Source organism: Rattus norvegicus, chromosome 3 (assembly GCF_036323735.1).
Source record: "Rattus norvegicus strain BN/NHsdMcwi chromosome 3, GRCr8, whole genome shotgun sequence".
Taxonomy (NCBI): Eukaryota; Metazoa; Chordata; class Mammalia; order Rodentia; family Muridae; genus Rattus; species Rattus norvegicus.
Window position 1 is genome coordinate 90,437,202 of NC_086021.1, and position 22,359 is coordinate 90,459,560.

Genomic DNA, 22,359 nt, shown 5'->3' on the forward strand with positions numbered 1-22,359 from the left:
CTTCAATCTCAGTCAATACCCTATTTGCCTGATTTGTGGGACTAGTTTTATTCAGATGGTCCATAGATAAATCTCAGTTCTGTCAGCAGCCCCTGATATCTCACCTGCAAGGGGTAGTTTCATTCCTGTCCCCAAAGGTGGGAGTCATGAGTGCCATTTCTTTTTTTTTTTTTCGGAGCTGGGGACTGAACCCAGGGCCTTGCGTTTGCTAGGCAAGCGCTCTACCGCTGAGCTAAATCCCCAACCCCGAGTGCCACTTCTTTATTGACTCAGGACCAGGTGTGAGAAGAGCAAGTAGAGAGATGGAGGTGGGCAAGATGGCAGAGTCCAGAACATTCCGGTTGTTTTAGTCTACCTAGCAAAAGGGGGAAAAGGTAACAGGAAGAGAGAGGGTCAGCTGATAGATTCATTAATCCATACAGTCATTCAGCAACTGTTCTCTGTGCCTTTACAAGGCATCAGGTGCTGCCTTGGGTGCTGGGGATGTAGGTAGGGATGAGTAAATACACAGCTTCTCTTTCTTCTGGTGGGGTGCTAAAAGAATTATTCCAAGGAGTCTAGGTACGTGGGTCTGAAGATAGATACCAGAGTTCAAAGGCATGGATTTGACCTTGTTACTCTTCTTAGAAGCATCTAGAGCAGTGTTCCCAACCTTTCTTAGGCTGTGACCCCTTAATACAGTTCATGTTGTGGTGACCCCCCCAACCTTAAAATTATTTTTGGTACTTTATGATTGTAATTATTCTAAGATTATGGATCATATTATAAATGTCTGATAAGCAGGATATCTGATATGTGTTCCTCAAAAGGGTTGAGACCCACAGGTCGAGAACTACTAATCTAAAGGCTCACAAGACAATTGCTAAGTTTCAGTCTGTCCTTCAAGGCTCCCTGCAGTGTGATCCCTCAATCTTGCCTCCTCCCCTTTCATTCTCAGGGGAGCACAGCCTATTCTGTGGACCAAGGGCCCTGGTCTCTGTCCATGTTTGCTGATTCCTCTGTGTAGGCAGTCAGTTTTCTCTGCTTGGGAACCTACTGTGTTGACATTGCTAGAAATTCTTCCTTAGGCTTTTCAGCAGCATAGAGTCCCAACACTTGGTCACACCTTCCTTGGTGACCAACACCAGACTGCTTGCCTCAGGCAACAAAACTGTGGGTGTGGGAGGCAGTGTCTGAGTTGCTCCTGTTGGAGTGCTTGCTGTGTACAGGCTGTCACTTAAAGGTTATAGAGATTCTTCCTCAGGTTACTGTTGCTGTGATGAAACACTATGATCAAAAGCAAGTTGAGGAGGAAAAGGAAGTTGAAGGGAGGTAGGACAGGAACTCAAATGGAGCAGGAACCTAGAGGCAGGAGTTGATGAAGAGGCTATGGAGGGATGCTGCTTACTGGCTTGCTCATCATGGTTTGCTCGGCCTCCTTATAGAACCAAAGACCACCAACCCAGGGGTGGCACCACCTCCAATAGGTTGGGCTCTCTTCCATCAATCACTAATGAAGAAAATGCCCTTCAGCTGGATCTTGTGGAAGCATTTGAAGTTCCCTTCCTTCAGTTGATTAGCCTGTGTCAAGTCAATGTAAAACTAGTCAGTACATAGATGGCCATTGGATGAATAGATTTTTTTCCCCCTTGTTCCAGCCTCATTGCCAATTGGAAGGAAACAAGAATACCAGGGAGGAAGGATTAGGGTGAAGTGTGATCCACTGGGAATCCCAGCTCTGCCATTTGTCTATATGACCTAAGATGACAACTTCACCCCTACATCTTATGTCCTTCATTATTATGGGAGAAAGAGACTTGTCTCCCTGGGTTGTTGCTAGAGATAGGAATTAGGTCAAATGCATGGCCCATAGAAGCTACTGTGACAAACACAGTTAACATTACAGTCAACATGATAAAGCTCCAAAGACATCTAAGGTCTATCAATGTGAAGTGAGCAAATAAAACATACTCACACCATGGAATATTACTTGGTAATAAAAACCAACAAAATAATAACACATGCCATACATAATGTTGAGGAACTTAAAAGATTATGCTAAGTGAGAAAGCCAATGAGAGAGAACACCATTTACATATTAATTCCTGAATATGCACATATGCAGAATACCTACTAGTAGTTGTCTGTGGACATGGAATTAAAAAAATCATTGGAGTAAAGCTAGGAGTAGTGGTGCACACCTTTAATCTTAGCACTCAAGAGGCAAAGGCAGGTAGATTTCTGTGAGTTCGAAGCCAGCTGGTCTACCAAGTGAGTCCAGGAGAGCCAAGGCTGTTACACAGAAAAACCCTGTCTTGAAAAAACTAACTAACTAACTAACTAACTAACTAACTAACTAACTGTGAGTCCAGGAGAGCCAAGGCTGTTACACAGAAAAACCCTGTCTTGAAAAAACTAACTAACTAACTAACTAACTAACTAACTAACCAACCAACCAACCAACCAACCAAATAAATGTTAGAGCAGTCATGATCATGTGTTCCTTTAATTCTAACCCCAAGAAACAGACAGATCTATGTGAGTTTGATGACAGCTTGGTCTACATAATTCCCGAACAGCCAGGCTAAGCTACATAGAGAGACTCTGTCTCAAAACAACACCAGAAAAATACATCATACATAATAAAAATTGAGGGAGGTGATGGCTCTGAGTTTTATACTTGAAATGGATGTGCTATGGGGATAGTGAATATACACAACAGAGCTTTCATTTTCTTTTTTCTTTTTTTTTTTGCTGTAATTTACACGAGGTTTATTGATAGGAACCAGTGCACTGGGGTCGAGACTCGTATCCCACACAGGGGCACAGGAGTTCAAAGACCAGTAGCTGGGAGAAGGGGTATTTAAAGGAAGAAGCCACAACCCAAGGGGGCAGGGATGGCATCATTGGAAAATCACAAGGAGAAGCTTCCTGTCTCTCAAGATTGCTTAACTTTATGGTATGGTCTGCTAGTTCCTAGGAGTACCTGCTTCTCAAGGTTGTTCTCTAAGATTTTAATCTAACTTTATGGTCTGCTAGTTCCTGGGAGAAGCTTTCTGTTATCTTTATTAGGTCGGGAATCGCATATTTAAGGGCCTTATCTTAAGTCCTTTTATCTAGTTTCTGGGAGAGCAGGCTCAGGAAATGTGACCTTTTACTTACAGGCAGAGAGCAGGGTCTGGAATTTGAGGTATTTAGGGCTTCTTAGGGGTGAGACAGCATTTCTAAACTTCTGACTTTTTGGGCTGCATTTTTTTTTTTTTTATTAACTTGAGTATTTCTTATATACATTTCAAGTGTTATTCCCTTTCCCGGTTTCCGGACAAACATCACCCTCCCCCCTCCCCTTCCTTATGGGTGTTCCCCTCCCAAACCTCCCCCCATTGCCACCCTCCCCGCATAGTCTAGTTCACTGGGGGTTCAGTCTTAGCAGGACCCAGGGCTTCCCCTTCCACTGGTGCTCTTACTAGGATATTCATTGCTACCTATGGGGACAGAGTCCAGGGTCAGTCCATGTATAGTCTTTAGGTAGTGGCTTAGTCCCTGGAAGCTCTGGTTGCTTGACATTGTTGTACTTTTGGGGTCTCGAGCACCTTCAAGCTCTTCCAGTTCTTTCTCTGATTCCTTCAACGGGGGACCTATTCTCAGTTCAGTGGTTTGCTGCTGGCATTTGCCTCTGTATTTGCTGTATTCTGGCTGTGTCTCTCAGGAGCGATCTACATCCGGCTCCTGTCAGTCTGCACTTCTTTGCTTCATCCATCTTGTCTAATTGGGTGGCTGTATATGTATGGGCCACCTGTGGGGCAGGCTCTGAATGGGTGTTCCTTCAGTCTCTGTTTTAATCTTTGCCTCTCCCTTCCCTGCCAAGGGTATTCTTTTTCCTCATTTAAAGAAGGAGTGAAGCATTCACATTTTGATCATCCGTCTTGAGTTTCCTTTGTTCTAGGGATCTAGGGTAATTCAAGCATTTGGGCTAATAGCCACTTATCAATGAGTGCATACCATGTATGTCTTTCTGTGAGTGGGTTAGCTCACTCAGGATGATATTTTCCAGTTCCAACCATTTGCCTACGAATTTCATAAACTCGTTGTTTTTGATAGCTGAGTAATATTCCATTGTGTAGATGTACCACATTTTCTGTATCCATTCCTCTGTTGAAGGGCATCTGGGTTCTTTCCAGTTTCTGGCTATTATAAATAAGGCTGCGATGAACATAGTGGAGCACGTGTCTCTTTTATATGTTGAGGCATCTTTTGGGTATATGCCCAAGAGAGGTATGGCTGGATCCTCAGGCAGTTCAATGTCCAATTTTCTGAGGAACCTCCAGACTGATTTCCAGAATGGTTTTACCAGTCTGCAATCCCACCAACAATGGAGGAGTGTTCCTCTTTCTCCACATCCTCGCCAGCATCTGCTGTCACCTGAGTTTTTGATCTTAGCCATTCTCACTGGTGTGAGGTGAAATCTCAGGGTTGTTTTGATTTGCATTTCCCTTATGACTAAAGATGTTGAACATTTCTTTAGGTGTTTCTCAGCCATTCGGCATTCCTCAGCTGTGAATTCTTTGTTTAGCTCTGAACCCCATTTTTTAATAGGGTTATTTGTTTCCCTGCGGTCTAACTTCTTGAGTTCTTTGTATATTTTGGATATAAGGCCTCTATCTGTTATAGGATTGGTAAAGATCTTTTCCCAATCTGTTGGTTGCCGTTTTGTCCTAACCACAGTGTCCTTTGCCTTACAGAAGCTTTGCAGTTTTATGAGATCCCATTTGTCGATTCTTGATCTTAGAGCATAAGCCATTGGTGTTTTGTTCAGGAAATTTTTTCCAGTGCCCATGTGTTCCAGATGCTTCCCTAGTTTTTCTTCTATTAGTTTGAGTATGTCTGGTTTGATGTGGAGGTCCTTGATCCACTTGGACTTAAGCTTTGTACAGGGTGATAAGCATGGATCGATCTGCATTCTTCTACATGTTGCCCTCCAGTTGAACCAGCACCATTTGCTGAAAATGCTATCTTTTTTCCATTGGATGGTTTTGGCTCCTTTGTCAAAAATCAAGTGACCATAGGTGTGTCGGTTCATTTCTGGGTCTTCAATTCTATTCCATTGGTCTATCTGTCTGTCTCTGTACCAATACCATGCAGTTTTTATCACTATTGCTCTGTAATACTGCTTGAGTTCAGGGATAGTGATTCCCCCTGAAGTCCTCTTATTGTTGAGGATAGCTTTAGCTATCCTGGGTTTTTTGTTATTCCAGATGAATTTGCAAATTGTTCTGTCTAACTCTTTGAAGAATTGGATTGGTATTTTGATGGGGATTGCATTGAATCTGTAGATTGCTTTTGGTAAAATGGCCATTTTTACTATATTAATCCTGCCAATCCATGAGCATGGGAGATCTTTCCATCTTCTGAGGTCTTCTTCAATTTCTTTCCTCAGTGTCTTGAAGTTCTTATTGTACAGATCTTTTACTTGCTTGGTTAAAGTCACACCGAGGTACTTTATATTATTTGGGTCTATTATGAAGGGTGTCGTTTCTCTAATTTCTTTCTCGGCTTGTTTCTCTTTTGTATAGAGGAAGGCAACTGATTTATTTGAGTTAATTTTATACCCAGCCACTTTGCTGAAGTTGTTTATCAGCTTTAGTAGTTCTCTGGTGGAACTTTTGGGATCACTTAAATATACTATCATGTCATCTGCAAATAGTGATATTTTGACTTCTTCTTTTCCGATCTGTATCCCCTTGATCTCCTTTTGTTGTCTGATTGCTCTGGCTAGAACTTCAAGAACTATATTGAATAAGTAGGGAGAGAGTGGGCAGCCTTGTCTAGTCCCTGATTTTAGTGGGATTGCTTCAAGTTTCTCTCCATTTAGTTTAATGTTAGCAACTGGTTTGCTGTATATGGCTTTTACTATGTTTAGGTATGGGCCTTGAATACCTATTCTTTCCAGGACTTTTATCATGAAGGGGTGTTGAATTTTGTCAAATGCTTTCTCAGCATCTAATGAAATGATCATGTGGTTCTGTTCTTTCAGTTTGTTTATATGATGGATCACGTTGATGGTTTTCCTTATATTAAACCATCCCTGCATGCCTGGGATGAAGCCTACTTGATCATGGTGGATGATTGTTTTGATGTGCTCTTGAATTCGGTTTGCCAGAATTTTATTGAGTATTTTTGCGTCGATATTCATAAGGGAAATTGGTCTGAAGTTCTCTTTCTTTGTTGGGTCTTTGTGTGGTTTAGGTATAAGAGTAATTGTGGCTTCATAGAAGGAATTCGGTAGGGCTCCATCTGTTTCAATTTTGTGGAATAGTTTGGATAATATTGGTATGAGGTCTTCTATGAAGGTTTGATAGAATTCTGCACTAAACCTGTCTGGACCTGGGCTCTTTTTGGTTGGGAGACCTTTAATGACTGCTTCTATTTCCTTAGGAGTTATGGGGTTGTTTAACTGGTTTATCTGTTCCTGATTTAACTTCGATACCTGGTATTTGTCTAGGAATTTGTCCATTTCCTGAAGATTTTCAAGTTTTGTTGAATATAGGTTTTTAATAGTAAGATCTGATGATTTTTTGAATTTCCTCTGAATCTGTAGTTATGTCTCCCTTTTCATTTTTGATTTTGTTAATTTGGACGCACTCTCTGTGTCCTCTCGTTAGTCTGGCTAAGGGTTTATCTATCTTGTTGATTTTCTCAAAGAACCAACTTTTGGTTCTGTTGATTCTTTCTATGGTCCTTTTTGTTTCTACTTGGTTGATTTCAGCTCTGAGTTTGATTATTTCCTGCCTTCTACTCCTCCTGGGTGTATTTGCTTCTTTTTGTTCTAGAGCTTTTAGGTGTGCTGTCAAGCTGCTGACATATGCTCTTTCCTGTTTCTTTCTGCAGGCACTCAGCGCTATGAGTTTTCCTCTTAGCACAGCTTTCATTGTGTCCCATAAGTTTGGGTATGTTGTACCTTCATTTTCATTAAATTCTAAAAAGTTTTTAATTTCTTTCTTTATTTCTTCCTTGACCAGGTTATCATTGAGTAGAGCATTGTTCAATTTCCACGTATATGTGGGCATTCTTCCCTTATTGCTATTGAAGACCAGTTTTAGGCCGTGGTGGTCCGATAGCACCCATGGGATTATTTCTATCTTTCTGTACCTGTTGAGGCCCGTTTTTTGACCAATTATATGGTCAATTTTGGAGAAAGTACCATGAGGAGCTGAGAAGAAGGTATATCCTTTTGCTTTAGGATAGAATGTTCTATAAATATCCGTTAAGTCCATTTGGCTCATGACTTCTCTTAGTCTGTCTACATCTCTGTTTAATTTCTGTTTCCATGATCTGTCCATTGATGAGAGTGGGGTGTTGAAATCTCCCACTATTATTGTGTGAGGTGCAATGTGTGTTTTGAGCTTTAGTAAGGTTTCTTTTACATATGTAGGTGCCCTTGTATTTGGGGCATAGATATTTAGGATTGAGACTTCATCTTGGTGGATTTTTCCTTCGATGAATATGAAGTGTCCTTCCTTATCTTTTTTGATGACTTTTAGTTGAAAATTGATTTTATTTGATATTAGAATGGCTACTCCAGCTTGCTTCTTCTGACCATTTGCTTGGAAAATTGTTTTCCAGCCTTTCACTCTGAGGTAATGTCTGTCTTTGTCTCTGAGGTGTGTTTCCTGTAGGCAGCAGAATGCAGGGTCCTCGTTGCGTATCCAGTTTGTTAATCTATGTCTTTTTATTGGGGAGTTGAGGCCATTGATATTGAGAGATATTAAGGAATAGTGATTATTGCTTCCCGTTATATTCATATTTGGAAGTGAGGTTATGTTTGTGTGCTTTCATTCTCTTTGTTTTGTTGCCAAGATGATTAGTTTCTTGCTTCTAGGGTATAGCTTGCCTCCTTATGTTGGGCTTTACCCTTTATTATCCTTTGTAGTGCTGGACTTGTAGAAAGATATTGTGTAAATTTGGTTTTGTCATGGAATATCTTGGTTTCTCCATCTATGTTAATTGAGAGTTTTGCAGGATACAGTAACCTGGGCTGGCATTTGTGTTCTCTTAGGGTCTGTATGACATCTGTCCAGGATCTTCTGGCCTTCATAGTTTCTGGCGAAAAGTCTGGTGTGATTCTGATAGGTCTGCCTTTATATGTTACTTGACCTTTTTCCCTTACTGCTTTTAATATTCTTTCTTTATTTTGTGCGTTTGGTGTTTTGACAATTATGTGACGGGAGGTGTTTCTTTTCTGGTCCAATCTATTTGGAGTTCTGTAGGCTTCTTGTATGCCTATGGGTATCTCTTTTTTTAGGTTAGGGAAGTTTTCTTCTATGATTTTGTTGAAGATATTTACTGGTCCTTTGAGCTGGGAGTCTTCACTCTCTTCTATACCTATTATCCTTAGGTTTGATCTTCTCATTGAGTCCTGGATTTCCTGTTTTTTGGACCAGTAGCTTTTTCCGCTTTACATTATCTTTGACAGTTGAGTCAATGATTTCTATGGAATCTTCTGCTCCCGAGATTCTCTCTTCCATCTCTTGAATTCTGTTGGTGAAGCTTGTATCTACAGCTCCTTGTCTTTTCTTTTGATTTTCTATGTCCAGGGTTGTTTCCATGTGTTCTTTCTTGATTGCTTCTATTTCCATTTTTAATTCCTTCAACTGTTTGATTGTGTTTTCCTGGAATTCTTTCAGGGATTTTTGCGATTCCTCTCTGTAGGCTTCTACTTGTTCTCTAAGGGAGTTCTTTATGTCTTTCTTGAAGTCCTCCAGCATCATGATCAAATATGATTTTGAAACTAGGTCTTGCTTTTCTGGTGTGTTTGGATATTCCGTGTTTGCTTTGGTGGGAGAATTGGGCTCCGATGATGCCATGTAGTCTTGGTTTCTGTTGCTTGGGTTCCTGTGCTTGCCTCTCGCCATCAGATTATCTCTAGTGTTACTTTGTTCTGCTATTTCTGACAGTGGCTAGACTGTCCTATAACCTGTGTGTCAGGAGTGCTGTAGACCTGTTTTCCTGTTTTCTTTCAGCCAGTTATGGGGACAGAGTGTTCTGCTTTCGGGCGTGTAGTTTTTCCTCTCTACAGGTCTTCAGCTGTTCCTGTGGGCCTGTGTCTTGAGTTCACCAGGCAGGTTTCTTGCAGGGGAAAAATTGGTCCTACCTGTGGTTCCAAGGCTCAAGTTTGCTCATGGGGTACTGCCTAAGTCCTCTCCGCTGTGGCAGCAACCGGGAAAATCTGTGCCGCTCCTTCCGGGAGCCTCTGTGCACCAGGGTTTCAGATGACGTTTGGTGTTTTCCTCTGGCGCCTGGATGTGCACAGAGTGCAGTCTCTTCTGGTTTCCCAGGTGTGTCCGCCTCTCTGAAGGTTCAGCTCTCCCTCCCACGGGATTTGGGTGCAGAGAACTGTTTATCCGGTCTGTTTCCTTCAGGTTCCGGCAGTGTCTCAGGCGCAGGGGTCCTGCCGCTCCCGGGCCCTCCCCTACGGGAACCCAGAGGCCTTATACAGTTGCCTCTTGGGCCAGGGATGTGGGCAGGGGTGGGCAGTGTTGGTGGTCTCCTCCGCTCTGCAGCCTCAGGAGTGCCCACCTGATCAGGCGGTGAGGTCTCTCTCCCACGGGGTTTGGGAGCAGAGAGCTGCTGCGGTCCGGGATCCGCCGGTGTGGGACTTCCGGTAAACACAGGAAGTGCCCGGTCCTAGAGGAATTTTGCCTCTGTGTGTCCTGAGTTCACCAGGCAGGTTTCTTGCAGGGGAAAAGTTGGTCCTACCTGCAGTTCCAAGGCTCAAGTTTGCTCGTGGGGTACTGCCTAAGTCCTCTCCGCTGTGGCAGCAACCGGGAAGATCTGCGCCGCTCTTTCCAGGAGCCTCCGTGCACCAGGGTTCCAGATGGCGTTTGGTGTTTTCCTCTGGCGCCTGGATGTGCACAGAGTGCAGTCTCTTCTGGTTTCCCAGGCGTGTTCGCCTCTCTGAAGGTTCAGCTCTCCCTCCTACGGGATTTGGGTGCAGAGAACTGTTTATCCGGTCTGTTTCCTTCAGGTTCCGGCAGTCCATTTTCTTTTTTCAAAAGAAAAAAAATGCTTGGAAATTCTAAGAAATGCAAGGAACACTCCTGTTCTCAGAGTTAGAGGTGATTCCTGGGAAGCTAAGCAAGAAAGTGAGAGCAGACTTCTTCCCCTGGGACTCTAAGTAGAGAAGTCTCCCTCCCTGAGCTACTAGAAGGGACCTCCTGCTGTTTCACTGCAGGAAGCCAACAGTGCAGGGTTCAGTAGGTTTGAGCTGACTTACAGCCTCACTGCACTTTCAGTGCAATTCTGGACTTCAGCCACCAGCCTCTGGCTGAGACCAGAGGCAACTGTCTTCACTATGCACCATGATGGGCCTCCACTGGGGCGTAGAACCATTCACAGAAGCTTAGCAATTGGTTTAGGGATTGTATGGTGCTCTCCCTAGGCCTGTTTGGGCAGAGAAGTATATGTAACCAGCCCTATTTTATAAGTCAAAACCAGTGTTTTAAGCGAGCTTATCAATGTTTATAAGCTTATGAAAGATTTTATAAGATGTCATCAAATAGTCACCAAACCCATGACTTTAAACAGCTGTTGATGCTGTCACATGGTTATGATTTCCCTTATATTCACCCATGCCGTTATTGGGTGTTATTCTTTCACATATTCTTGGGATGTTGTGCCTCTCTTTCTGCTGTCAGCACAGGGGTCCCAGACCACCTGGAGTCATAGAACAGACTGAGCAAGCGGACTAGAGAGTGTGAGTAACAGTAGAAGTCAGAAAGTGGCCAGATGTTGTCAAGTCTCATAGCAAAAGTGTCACAAAGGGAGTTTCCAGAGAGTGACCCATAGAGACAAAAAGTTCCCAAATAAAAGGACCAAAAATAAAATGGAAACTTTCTGGCACTCAGAGCCTAGTGACTTGTAATAACATCCAAGCAACCAGAGCCTGGCTCCTAATGAAACCTGGTCCCTCACCTCAAATGGTCTCTGAGTAGGACAGGTATGAAATTTACTTTGTAGTTAGATAGAAGGCTGCCTCTTGAATTGTATTCTTTTTTCAAAAATTTACTTATTTATTTTATGTATGTGAATATACCATAGCTGTCCTCAGACACACCAGAAAAGGGCATTGGATCACATTACAGATGGTTGTGAGCCACCATGTGGTTGCTGAGAATTGAACTCAGAACCCCTGGAAGAGCAGTCAGTGCTCTTAACTACTGAACCATCTCCCCAGCCCTTGAATTCTATTCTTAACTACTATCAAAGAGCTCTATTTTCCTCTCAGAGGAACCTCTCTCTGTCTCTCTCCATCTGTCTCTCTCTCTCTCTCTGTCTCTGTCTCTGTCTCTCTGTCTCTCTCTGTCTCTCTCTGTCTCTCTCTCACACACACACACACACACACACACACAGAGAGAGAGAGAGAGAGAGAGAGAGAGAGAGAGAGAGAGAGAGAGAGAGAGAATGTGGATGATAAGAATGCTCAGTGGGTAAAGGCATTTGATGACTGGGGTTTGATTCTTGGGGGATCCACGTGGTAGGAAGAGGGAAGGGACTGTTGTAAGTTGACCTATGACCTCTACAGTTTCATGCCCCACACATACACAAACAATCAAACAAACAAACGGTTTAAGCTTTTATTTCACTTCTGGTCTGGTGCATGCTTTTACCGTGCTGCCTCAGGCTCATGGTTCCTGTCATGACCTGATGCGCATCCCTTAATCCCCATCGATCATCTGATGCTAATTTATTCAGCTGAAGGTACTGCACGTCAATTCCCAGTTCAGACAGCACTCTTCCCCAGATTCAGTGCTTTGAGTAAGGACCCCTGTGGTTTTGTTTTGAAGCCCCCTTCTCAGGAGACAGTAAGAACCCCTCCCTCTAACATTCTTTGCTATGGCATTTCTGTCCACTTCAAAGGCTGTTCCTGTGTTTTGTTGACCAAATAAAGAGCTCACAGATGGGGCCTCTTTGCTTCTGGGTGTACATGCAGCCTGTGTGGCTTCCCACAGTGGGGCCCACTCACCAGCATGGTCTTAAAGTCCAGGACTACGACCGCCTATACCAGATGCTACTCCAGGGGCTTTAAGTTTTCCTTTTCTGACCCCAAACATTTGTTCATGTCTCCCTTAACAGTTTGTTGCCTGGGTCTGATGTGTGTGGGAGAAAGACTCTGGTTGTTGTAGGTTCCAGTGGGGGGCACAAACCAAGTTCACACTCCCCAGGTGTAGGGGACACAGGAATGAGAGAAATTTGGGGAATTAAAGACTCAACTTGTCTTAGGAATCTTGGAGTTCTTGGGCTGCAGTGCATGGTGGCCTCCATTTCCTCATTGTGGAGTGGAGGACAAGGAGCTGAGGCTTCCTAGCCTCCTGCTGGTGCTGCCCTCCACAGCCTTCCTCAGTGAAGAATCCTCGCACTGAGACCCAGGGAGAGTGAGCAAGTGGGGAAGATTGTTTTTTAGCAGGGAGGTCTGCACTCACGAGTCTCAGTCTCCTGTTTCTCTTCCTTCCCTCTGTTCCACTGCATCATTAATTCTGCAAAGCTTCCTCAGGAAGGTCTGGGGATGAGAGCCTCCCTGTAATAGGCACCTCTCCTAGACACTTACCCACAGTTCAGCCTGCTTCACCTAGATGCCTTACAACATTTCCGTGTAACTACCCATGAAGTTAACTTTACTAGGTAAAAGAGTACTGGTGCCCTGTGCACACACCCCAGAGAAGGATTCGGTAAGAATTGGCAGGCTGAAACCTGCCAAGATCACATTAGTTCTCCTTTTCCTCCCTGCTATCTAGTTAGCTCATGCCCAGGTGCAAGTCTTCTAATTTAAATCTTCCCCACTATTCCTGACGTCCTTGCTCTGACCTAACTTTAAAATTACATGTTTATTTATTTATTGTGGGGGGAGGGGAGGGGGTGTTACAATGTGCACATGAGATAAGGTCTGGAGGTAGGTTCTCTCCTTCCATTTGTAGGCTCTCTCTTTCCACCATGTGGGGATCAAACTTGAACTGCCAGGCTTGGCACCAGGTGCCAAAACCCACGGTGTCGTGTGCCCACCCTTCGCATTTGCTTTAGTCCTAGCGTTTGTTTTCGCTGTAACATAGAGATGAAGCTTCACAGAGAACATCCAGCACTTCAGACAGGACCTGGCACAGGGTACCCAGACCGCCTGCCTGGCCACAGGTGTGCCGAGCACGGCTCCAGATGCTCTTGCGGATCTGTGGTGACAAGGGGAAGAGCAGAGGGAAGACACTGCAGTCCTGCTGCAGTCTGGAAAGCCACCGCCTTAGGATGGGATGGAAAAGCACACTGCAAGCCTTAGCTCAGGTTTGTTTCTGCCTAATGAAGTCAAGCGAGCTCTTCTTTACTGCCTGTGATGGGAAAACTTCAAACGCAAAAGGAAACAACATTGTCAATTTCTCATTATCCAAAACCTTAAGCCAAAGTCAATGAAAAATATAAATCTTCATATTCATTTTTGTGTATGTGTCATGTTTGTTTCTCCAGCAGTCAATGTGGGAAATCCAAATGCACAGAAATGCCAGTGCTTGGGGGAGGGCTCTTGATTTCCCTGGAGCCCAGGGGGTGGAGAGAAGAGAGCTGTTCTCACGTCCTCAGGTCAGGTGTCCTTGAGAGTTAGACAGCCATCTGGTTTGGTTTTTTTTTTTTTTTCTTTCTTTTTTCTTTTTTTGCTTAATAATGGAGGTTATCATTGCCTACTCAGTGAGGAATGAGAATCAGTGGGGCTTCCTATGAATATGCTGGCCCTGCCACACAGTAGGTCTATAATTAACGACACATCATTTTTCATCAAGGATGCAAAATATCACCTTACAAGTCTGTGCTCCATTTAAGCGTGACATGGCTTTACTTATTCTTCTGAATAAGTTCTACCCATAGCTATTTCCTGCAGGTCCTTTGCCTTCTGGCTCCGACTTCTCCATCTTTCCCTATCTGTTACTTACTCTGAGTTTATCACAGTCGCAGAAACATTCATAGCTCTGAGCTCGAGGCTGTCAAGAGCAGAATTACAATTCCAAATGCACATCAGTCGGACTCTCAGCGGAAGCCACTGACCTGATCCACAAGGTGATAGACTTGTAGGTAAAAGACACTCAGGTAGGATGAGAATGATGGCACCGGATTGTAACCCTAGCACAAAAGAGCTGAAGGGAGAAGGGTCACAAGTTCGAGGTCATCTTCAGCTACACAGTGCAGCATACACTGCCAAAACCAACAAGCAAAGCAGCCCTTAAAGGACTCCTTCTGAGTGACAGTTGAGCTAGAATTCTTTCCTAAGTTCTGCCATTTGCAAGCAGGTTGAATGGGTATCTCAACTTCAACCTTTGGCCTCACTTTCTTCATTCCTGAAATGGGGCCGCTGTGTCAGATTGCTAGTGGTCTGGCAACAGTTCTAGCCCTTACACTACTCCATTCTCAGTTACACCTACTCAGCCTACTCACTGAGTGGTGAGGATCAGTGGAGATACCCATGAATGTGCTTGACCCCGGCACACAGTATGTCTGTAGTTAATGTCACCATGTTTGTTTCTACAGCAGTCCCAGGAGGTAGTCATCTGTAATTCACAGATGGACAGAAGGTGACCAGGAGGCAAGGACACTGCTGGTGTGGTCTAGGTTGTGAGTAGCAGCACCTCGAATATTAAAATCACATTTTTAGGGCTTCATATAGGCTGCCCCGACCTCACATTAAAGAGTTGAAACGAGTGCTTTTGCTGTTCACTGATGAGTTTGAGCTCTAGACTAAAAGTCAGTTCTTACACTGGGGTGCGAGCCTTGCTCTCTTTGTGACTTAGAGATAACAATGTTCTTTCCCTCTTGGAGTTGCTGTGAGTATTGGATAAGAGTCACAATGGCGCACTGAAAATACTTCCTCAGTAGTAGTTGCTGTCGTCATCGTTAAAATTCCTACCTAAAATTTGAGAGAGGTCTGCCTAACTCTAGCTGTGCCAGACTTAGATGAGAAATGTTTCTCAGAATGGATTTACTTAGTGGGTGTGATGGTCAAGCTTCATTGTCACCTGGACCAGAGTTCAGAACGCCATGGGAATAGACCTCTGTGCTTGACTGTAATTGTGTGTCCAGAGTCTCATATGGATGTGAAGGACATTGTCCCATGGACTCAGGTCCTGTCCTGAATTAAAGGACAAAGTGGACAGAACATCAGCAGTCACCTTTCTACTCCCTGACCGTGGGGGTGATGTCATCAGCTACCTCTCAAGCTCCTGTTGTTACACTTTTCCGCCATGATGGGTGTATCTCCATGATGGGTATATCCATTCAAATCATAAGCCCAAATGAATCTCAAGTTGCTTCTTGTTGTGCGTTTGGTCACAGACATATGGAAATACAGAAAATTGGTGCTGAGAATTCAGGCTGTCAGTGTGATAAGCCCGACCACGTGGTTCTTGGGCCCTTAGCATTCTTTTTTTAAGATTTATTTATTTTATGTATATAAATACAATGTAGCTGTCTTCAGACTCACAGAAGAGGGCATCAGATCCCATTATAGATGGTTGGTGGGAATTGAACTCAGGACCTCTGGAAGAGCAGTCAGTGCTCTTAACCACCGAGTCATCTCTCCAGCCCCTGGAATTCTTTTTTTTTTTTCACAGAAGATCATTGTCTTTAGACAAGGAACAAATGGCTGGAAATACTGCCTGTCTCAAGCTTTCGGTTCCTCGGGGCCAAGCTATAATAAACATAAGGGAATACAAAGCAGGGCAATCGTCAGATTTGGTCTTGAACTTGGAGGTGGGAGAGTGGCAATCCTGGGAAGGGAAACAGCAGGAATCCAAATGAGGACAGCCTGGGTGACTGGGCTGGGAGGGAAGGCACTTGGCTCAGTCTCCTGTTTCCACCCAGGCAAGAGCCAGTTGCTCCTCAACCTTCAGTGGCCCAGAGGCTGCTCCTGGTTGAGCCTCTGGAAGAAGCTTTTGCCAAACTCATAAGTGCGCAGGAGGACGCAGCCTTGATGATCCTGGAGAGGAAACCTGCAGAGAGTCCCCTGGTGCCAGATTCAGCCTGGATTCTCTGAAGCTGGATTCTCGTAGCATCCATTGCTCCCAGTGACATTTGTCGCTGTGTCTTCACCACATTGAAGTGTAGGATAAGGGTGGCAGCCACCATTCCTGAAGTGCCACCAGCTACAAAGCTGACGCCCACAGATGTCTGGTCTTTCGGTCTTGGCCCATTCAGGGGTCTCTTCACCAGCTCATAGTTGAACCAGTCTGAGCTGAGAAGGGCTGGCTGTGAGACCCCAGGCCAGACACAGTGAGCGCCAGCCACCCTGAGCCACCGCAGCTTGAACACAGGTAGACAGTTCGAAGTATGACACATGCTGAGCCTGCAGCTTGGTCCTTATAAACTCCAAGGGGCTGACAACTGTCACATTGCCCATTCGGGTGAGTGCACCAGCCACTGTGGGTGCATAGAGGTCAGAGGTCAAGGACGACCACATAGGAAGGCCTTGAGTTGGTCATAAGCAGTGAAGTAGATGGCAGTAACTGGCACAGTCATCACCAGGGTGGCTAGGAGGCCGCTCCACAGGGTCCTGATGCCCTCATGCCTCACAACCTTCACGAAGGCATCCAAGGTGACAGTGAACCGTGTAGGATCCTGATACCAGGTGGCGCAGCGAGTACCATTTGGGCACAGGTCCAGGGGCTCCAGGACACCAGTGTAGTATAGGAGGCACTTCCCTGGGGATTGTGGAGGGGAGGGTGATTTGGTGTAGGAGAGACTTCAGAATCTGGAGGGAGCTGTCAAGTTGCTGGCTACTGAGGGTCTCTGAGACTGAAGTGGACCTCCCTCTTCATGACATCCCTGGATGTGACGACAGCCCCAGCTCCTGAGGTCACCATTTGTTGAAAGGGGCGAATGCCCCCAGGATCCTGGTCATCCATCTTGGAGTTTCAGTCCTGGCTCTGGGTCGGTCCTTGCAGGCCTAGAGCAGCTCCGTGGCTGGTGCAGGGTCCGCGCATGACTGCTTCTCACAGCGGCCGCCTGGGAGAGCCCCCTGGAATTCTTTATAGAGGACTGTGGAAGGATTTTGAGCTAGAGATCCCTAGAATGCTAACTAAGCAAAGGTATTCTGACGGGAGTCTAGAGGGCCAGGATGCTGAGAGAACATGTGGACCTGGGGACCTGGCTCATAAGCTTCCTCAGGGGAATAGGATACATGTGCTGAAGGTGAGCTCAGTCTGAGACGCATTGAACTTACAAGGAAAAACATACATTGAGGCACGCTTTGGTGGTTCTCTGGATGAGTCTGCTGATCTCAGCAGGTGTGGGCTGCAGACAACCACTGGAGAAGAACCGATATATATATATATATATTGAATATATATTATGTATGAATATATATATATTTATGTATGTACACACACACACACACACACACACACACATATATATATATATATATTCATTACCTTGAGTCATAGCATAAATAGACTTAACCACAGAGAGTGTGTGGCATTGGAGAGGAGAGGGCCAAGGAACTACATGGCTTCCAACATTTAGCTTTGCAGAAGAGAAGCCTGTCTTTAGAAACTCAACGAGAATGGCTACACACGTTTCTAACGATGAAGACATTAAGAAAGAGGAAGTGCCATGTACCACAGAAACCAAGGAGGGTAGGAACTGAAAATGGTCTGTTGAATTTGGCAATTGAGCTAACAGTTAGGGTCTTGGCAAGAGGGACCGATGGAGAGGACAGAAAAGTTATCATATGGCTCCTATTTTATCACTACCAGGTCCCATTCAGGTCTCCTTCTACCGTGTAGAGTCCAGGGATATCTACCTTGGGTCATTAGGTTTGGTGGCAGGTGGCCACCTGAGCCACGTAGCCTGGCCTCGTGTCCTTTAAGCTCTCCTCTGCCTGCCTTGCCCCACCTGTCAGACATTCAGAGCCCAGGCTAATTGCCAGTTCTTAAAGAGGCTCCTTCTGCCACCTTTGGCTGCTGTAGGGCTTTTGTGGTACTGGAAGTTGGGGCTGTCAGTTGAGATATGTTGTGTGCTTCTAAGTACTCGCCGGTGCAGTGCAATGGTTTATTAGTAGGGTTATTCCCTGTGCCACGTTTATTTGTTAAATTAAACCTCCCAGAGGGCAGAGACCTTTTCTAAGTAGCTGATGAATGGATGGGTGAGTTGGTGAATGAGTGATTCAGAGCACAGAGTCAGGCCTACCATTGTTTCTATGATAGGGTAAGCTCAGGAAACATTTGTGAAATCAAAATGAATGGCCCTGTACTCTGACCCAAATTCAACTGGACTTCCTCCAGAGTATATAGTTCAATTGGTTAATTAATTCAGCACATCATTGAAAACTTTGCATGATTTATGGCAGAGTTGCAGGTAGCAAATATGACAGACAGGGCATCTGGTGTAATGAAGCTTATGTAACTTTATTTTTCTCAATGCCTGCTTTTAATAATGGTTCTTAAATGCTTTAAAAACCCCTCTAGCCTACCACCCACCAGAAGTAGTGGGAAAGAAAGGATACGGAGAAAGTGGACCTGTTTAGAAAAGTTCTTTGGAACAACTGTCTGTGTTGTCTGGAAATGTGTGTCTGTGTGTCAGTCCCGTCTGTTGTCTGTGAACCCTGTTCAGCTCACAGGTCAGCAGCAGCAGTTCGATCCATGAACAAACATTTCATGGATGCACCAGCAGTCCAGTTTGGTAGAGTCGGGGTAGCAAGCACAAATCAGTAACAAAGGCACTACCTAGCAGAGACAGCCAGGCCTCAGCCTCAGCACAGTGAGCAGAAGAGACCAGCAGGAATGCCAGGGGACATTCTCAGCTGTGCCTCTCTCAGCAAAGTGAAGATCAGCGAAGATGCAAGACCAAGCATTGTACAGCTAGCTGGTCCACAGAAGCAGCAAGAATCCCTGGCACACCACCAGAAGTTTTGGTGTGATTTTTCTCTATGGAGTCCTGAGAAATGCAGCTCAACTATGCAATGTAAGGTGGGCTAATACATGGATGTTGTTAGCAAAGAATCCTTCATCATGTGTCCTTTCATGTGCTTGCTTTAGCAGAATATCCTTTCACCTGTGTGCACTTCAGTGAAGTATTTCCTCATGAGCCTGCCTTAGCCTTTCACCTGTGCACACTTCAGGAAAACACTCCTTCACATGGTTGCCCCCGTAAACCACCATCCAGACAACTGACTTTCCAAAGAACCCTTAAGTTTCCACTTCAAGCTTATTTCTTTTTAGGGGTAAGGACTGATGAGTAGCAAATGGGCAAGACAGACACTTTCTTGCTTAACACCAAGGGAAACAATGATGTGGACTCAGACTACTCCTGCCACTGCCAAAGTCTCCGCTAAGGAAGGAAGTCCATGTGCTCAGATCTCATTGTGTGAATACCAACAATATGAAAGATCAAGCCAGTATCTTCTCTCCAGAACTTACCGGTCCTGTAGAAATTCTTGGCAATGAGAATGACCTAGAAGAGCTCCAGGTGGGGTTGGGGATTTAGCTCAGTGGTAGAGTGCTTGCCTAGCAGTCGCAAGGCCCTGGGTTCGATCCCCAGCTCCGAAAAATAGAAAAGGGGGAAAAAAAAAAAGAGCTCCAGGTGACAGAATTAAAAAAAAAAAAAGTCCATACGCTTGCTTCACAAAAAGACTCAGGCATTTAAAGAAGAGACAAAGAAATTGCTCAATGAAATTAGGGAGAATAAATACCTGAGTGATGTCCAAGAAAACAGAAGCATAAGACTGGTGAATGTGCTGAAGAGTCCGGGGCTTGAGGATGGAATTCAATCAGGAGATAGCAACATTTAGGGGACTCCAGCTGAATGAAGATGGAATGGAAAAGCCCAATAACTTAACTAGAGAACTCAAGTGAAAGCCTTGCAGGTACACTGACCCCAGCAGAATATAGGACAGTAGGTCTCAAAGACAAAGTAAAGGACCTAGGCCAAGTGAACAAGGAAAATGAATTAAAAAAAAAAAGGCGCAGGAGAAGAACACACAGGAATCATAGTATACCATAAAAAATCAAACATTTAAATTTTAGCCATAGATGAATAGAAGAATGATATAGACCAACTCTTCCCATGATCATAGAAGAAAACTCCCCAAAGTAAGAAAGCATACACCCAAACAGATACAGAAAGCACCCAAAACACCACATAGACAAGACCAGGAAAGGAATTCCCCACAGTTAAAACACTAAGTATACACAGCAAAGAAGGTATTGGAAGTTGCAAGAGAAAACCCAGAAGTTACATGTAAAGGAAAAGCTGTAGTAATAACTGCTGACTTGGAGACATTGAAAGCCAGAAGAGCCTGGAGCAAAGCAGTCCAAGTCTGAGAAGACTACAGTGGCCAATTTAGAACAGTATGACTAATAAAATAAAAAAAACTATCCTTCCACATTTAAGGAGGGAAAATTTTTTCCACAACACAGCCTAGAAACTTTTATATACAATAAAACAAACCTAAACAAAATGCAGGAAGCATTGTGTTGGGCTGAAGAGAGGAATGAGATATCAGCAACTGTGGCAAGAAATATGAAGCCATGATTATTAAAATACAAAATACCACCGAGAACACAAAAACCACCCCAAATCAATGAGAAAATGACAGCAATGAGCACACATGCCAATAATAATTTTAAAGGTTGCTGGTGCGGGTGGCACACACCTTTAATCCCAGCACTTGGAAGACAGAAGCAGGCAGATCCCCGAGTTTGAGGTTAGCCTGGTCATCACAGAGAAACCATGTTTCAAAAAACAAAACAAACAAACAAACAAATAATAATTTTAAATATCGATGGCCCCAATTTTACAATAAAAGACACAGACTGACTGACTGGATCAATAAACAAAATCCCCCTCTGTTGCCTCCAACAAGCATATTTTAGATGGGCAATGTCTCAGAATAAAGTGATGGGTGAGAGTAGTCCACTCAAATGAGATTAGGAAGCAAGCAGGTGTTGGTATTCTATTTTCTATCAAAGCAGACTTCAAACTAAAACTAAACAGAAGACAGAAAGAGAGACACTTCATTCTAAGTAAGGGACAGTTAACCAAGACAACATCACATTACTCTTAAATACATATACACCAAACTCTGGGGCACCCATTTTTATTAAAGATTATTACTGGATTTAAATACACAGATTCATACCAATCCATTAATAATAAGTGATTAAATACCCTCCTTTTTTCCCCAGCAGACAGGCCATCAGAACAACAAACAAACAAACAAAACCAAAAAACAAACAAACAACAAAAAACAAGCAAAACCAGGGATGCATCAGGATTAATTGACATTATACATCAAACGGATTTAACGGATATGTACAGAATATTCTACTCAAATTCCAAAGAATACACGTTCCACTCAGCAGTACATGGAAGTTTTTCTAAAATAGACCAGAGACTGGAACACAAAACAAATATTTTTAAATTAAAAAATAAAATGTTGCAGAGACAGACAGATAGACCAGTGGAATAGAATTGAAGACCCAGAAATGAACCCACACACCTATGGTCACTTAATTTTTGACAAAACCATCAAATGGAAAAAAGATAGCATTTTCAGCAAATGGTGCTGGTTCAACTGGAGGTCAACATGTAGAAGAATGCAGATCGATCCATGCTTATCACCCTGTACAAAGCTTAAGTCCAAGAAGATCAAGGACCACCACATCAAACCAGATACACTCAAACTAATAGAAGAAAAAGTGAGGAAGCATCTCGAACACATGGGCACTGGAGAAAATTTCCTGAACAAAACACCAATGGCTTATGCTCTAAGATCAAGAATCGACAAATGGGATCTCATAAAACTGCAAAGCTTCTGTAAGGCAAAGGACACTGTTGTTAGAACAAAACGGCAACCAACAGATTAGGAAAAGATCTTTACCGATCCTACAACTGATAGAGGGCTTATATCCAAAATATACAAAGAACTCACGAAGTTAGACTGCAGGGAGACAAATAACCCTATTAAAAATGGGGTTCAGGGGGGTTGGGGATTTAGCTCAGTGGTAGAGCGCTTGCCTAGGAAGCGCAAGGCCCTGGGTTCGGTCCCCAGCTCCGAAAAAAAAAGAACCAAAAAAAAATGGGGTTCAGGGCTGGAGAGATGGCTCAGTGGTTAAGAGCACTGACTGCTCTTCCAGAGGTCCTGAGTTCAATTCCCAGCAACCACATGGTGGCTCACAACCATCTGTAATGAGATCTGATGCCCTCTTCTGGTGTGTCTGAAGACAGCTACAGTGTACTTAGAAATAATAAATAAATAAATAAATAAATAAATAAATAAATAAATAAATCTAAAAAAAATGGGGTTCAGAGCTAAACAAAGAATTCACAGCTGAGGAATGCCAAATGGCTGAGAAACAC

The 22,359-nt window shown here is 44.0% G+C and overlaps 1 protein-coding gene and 1 pseudogene across 1 annotated transcript in view; one reads left to right on the forward strand and one right to left on the reverse strand.

Annotated features, from left to right (window-relative positions):
* Slc43a3 (solute carrier family 43, member 3) overlaps positions 1 to 13,453 on the forward strand; it is a 35,833-nt gene extending 22,380 nt beyond the window's left edge. The window contains exon 13 of the mRNA XM_063283653.1: positions 13,054 to 13,453. Coding sequence (XP_063139723.1) covers positions 13,054 to 13,059 — 6 coding nt within the window. The 3' untranslated portion in view covers positions 13,060 to 13,453. The remainder of the gene's footprint in view (positions 1 to 13,053) is intronic.
* A 1,956-nt stretch (positions 13,454 to 15,409) lies between these two features.
* Positions 15,410 to 17,101, reverse strand: Slc25a39-ps1 (solute carrier family 25 member 39, pseudogene 1; annotated as a pseudogene).
* Between the last annotated feature and the right edge of the window lie 5,258 nt (positions 17,102 to 22,359).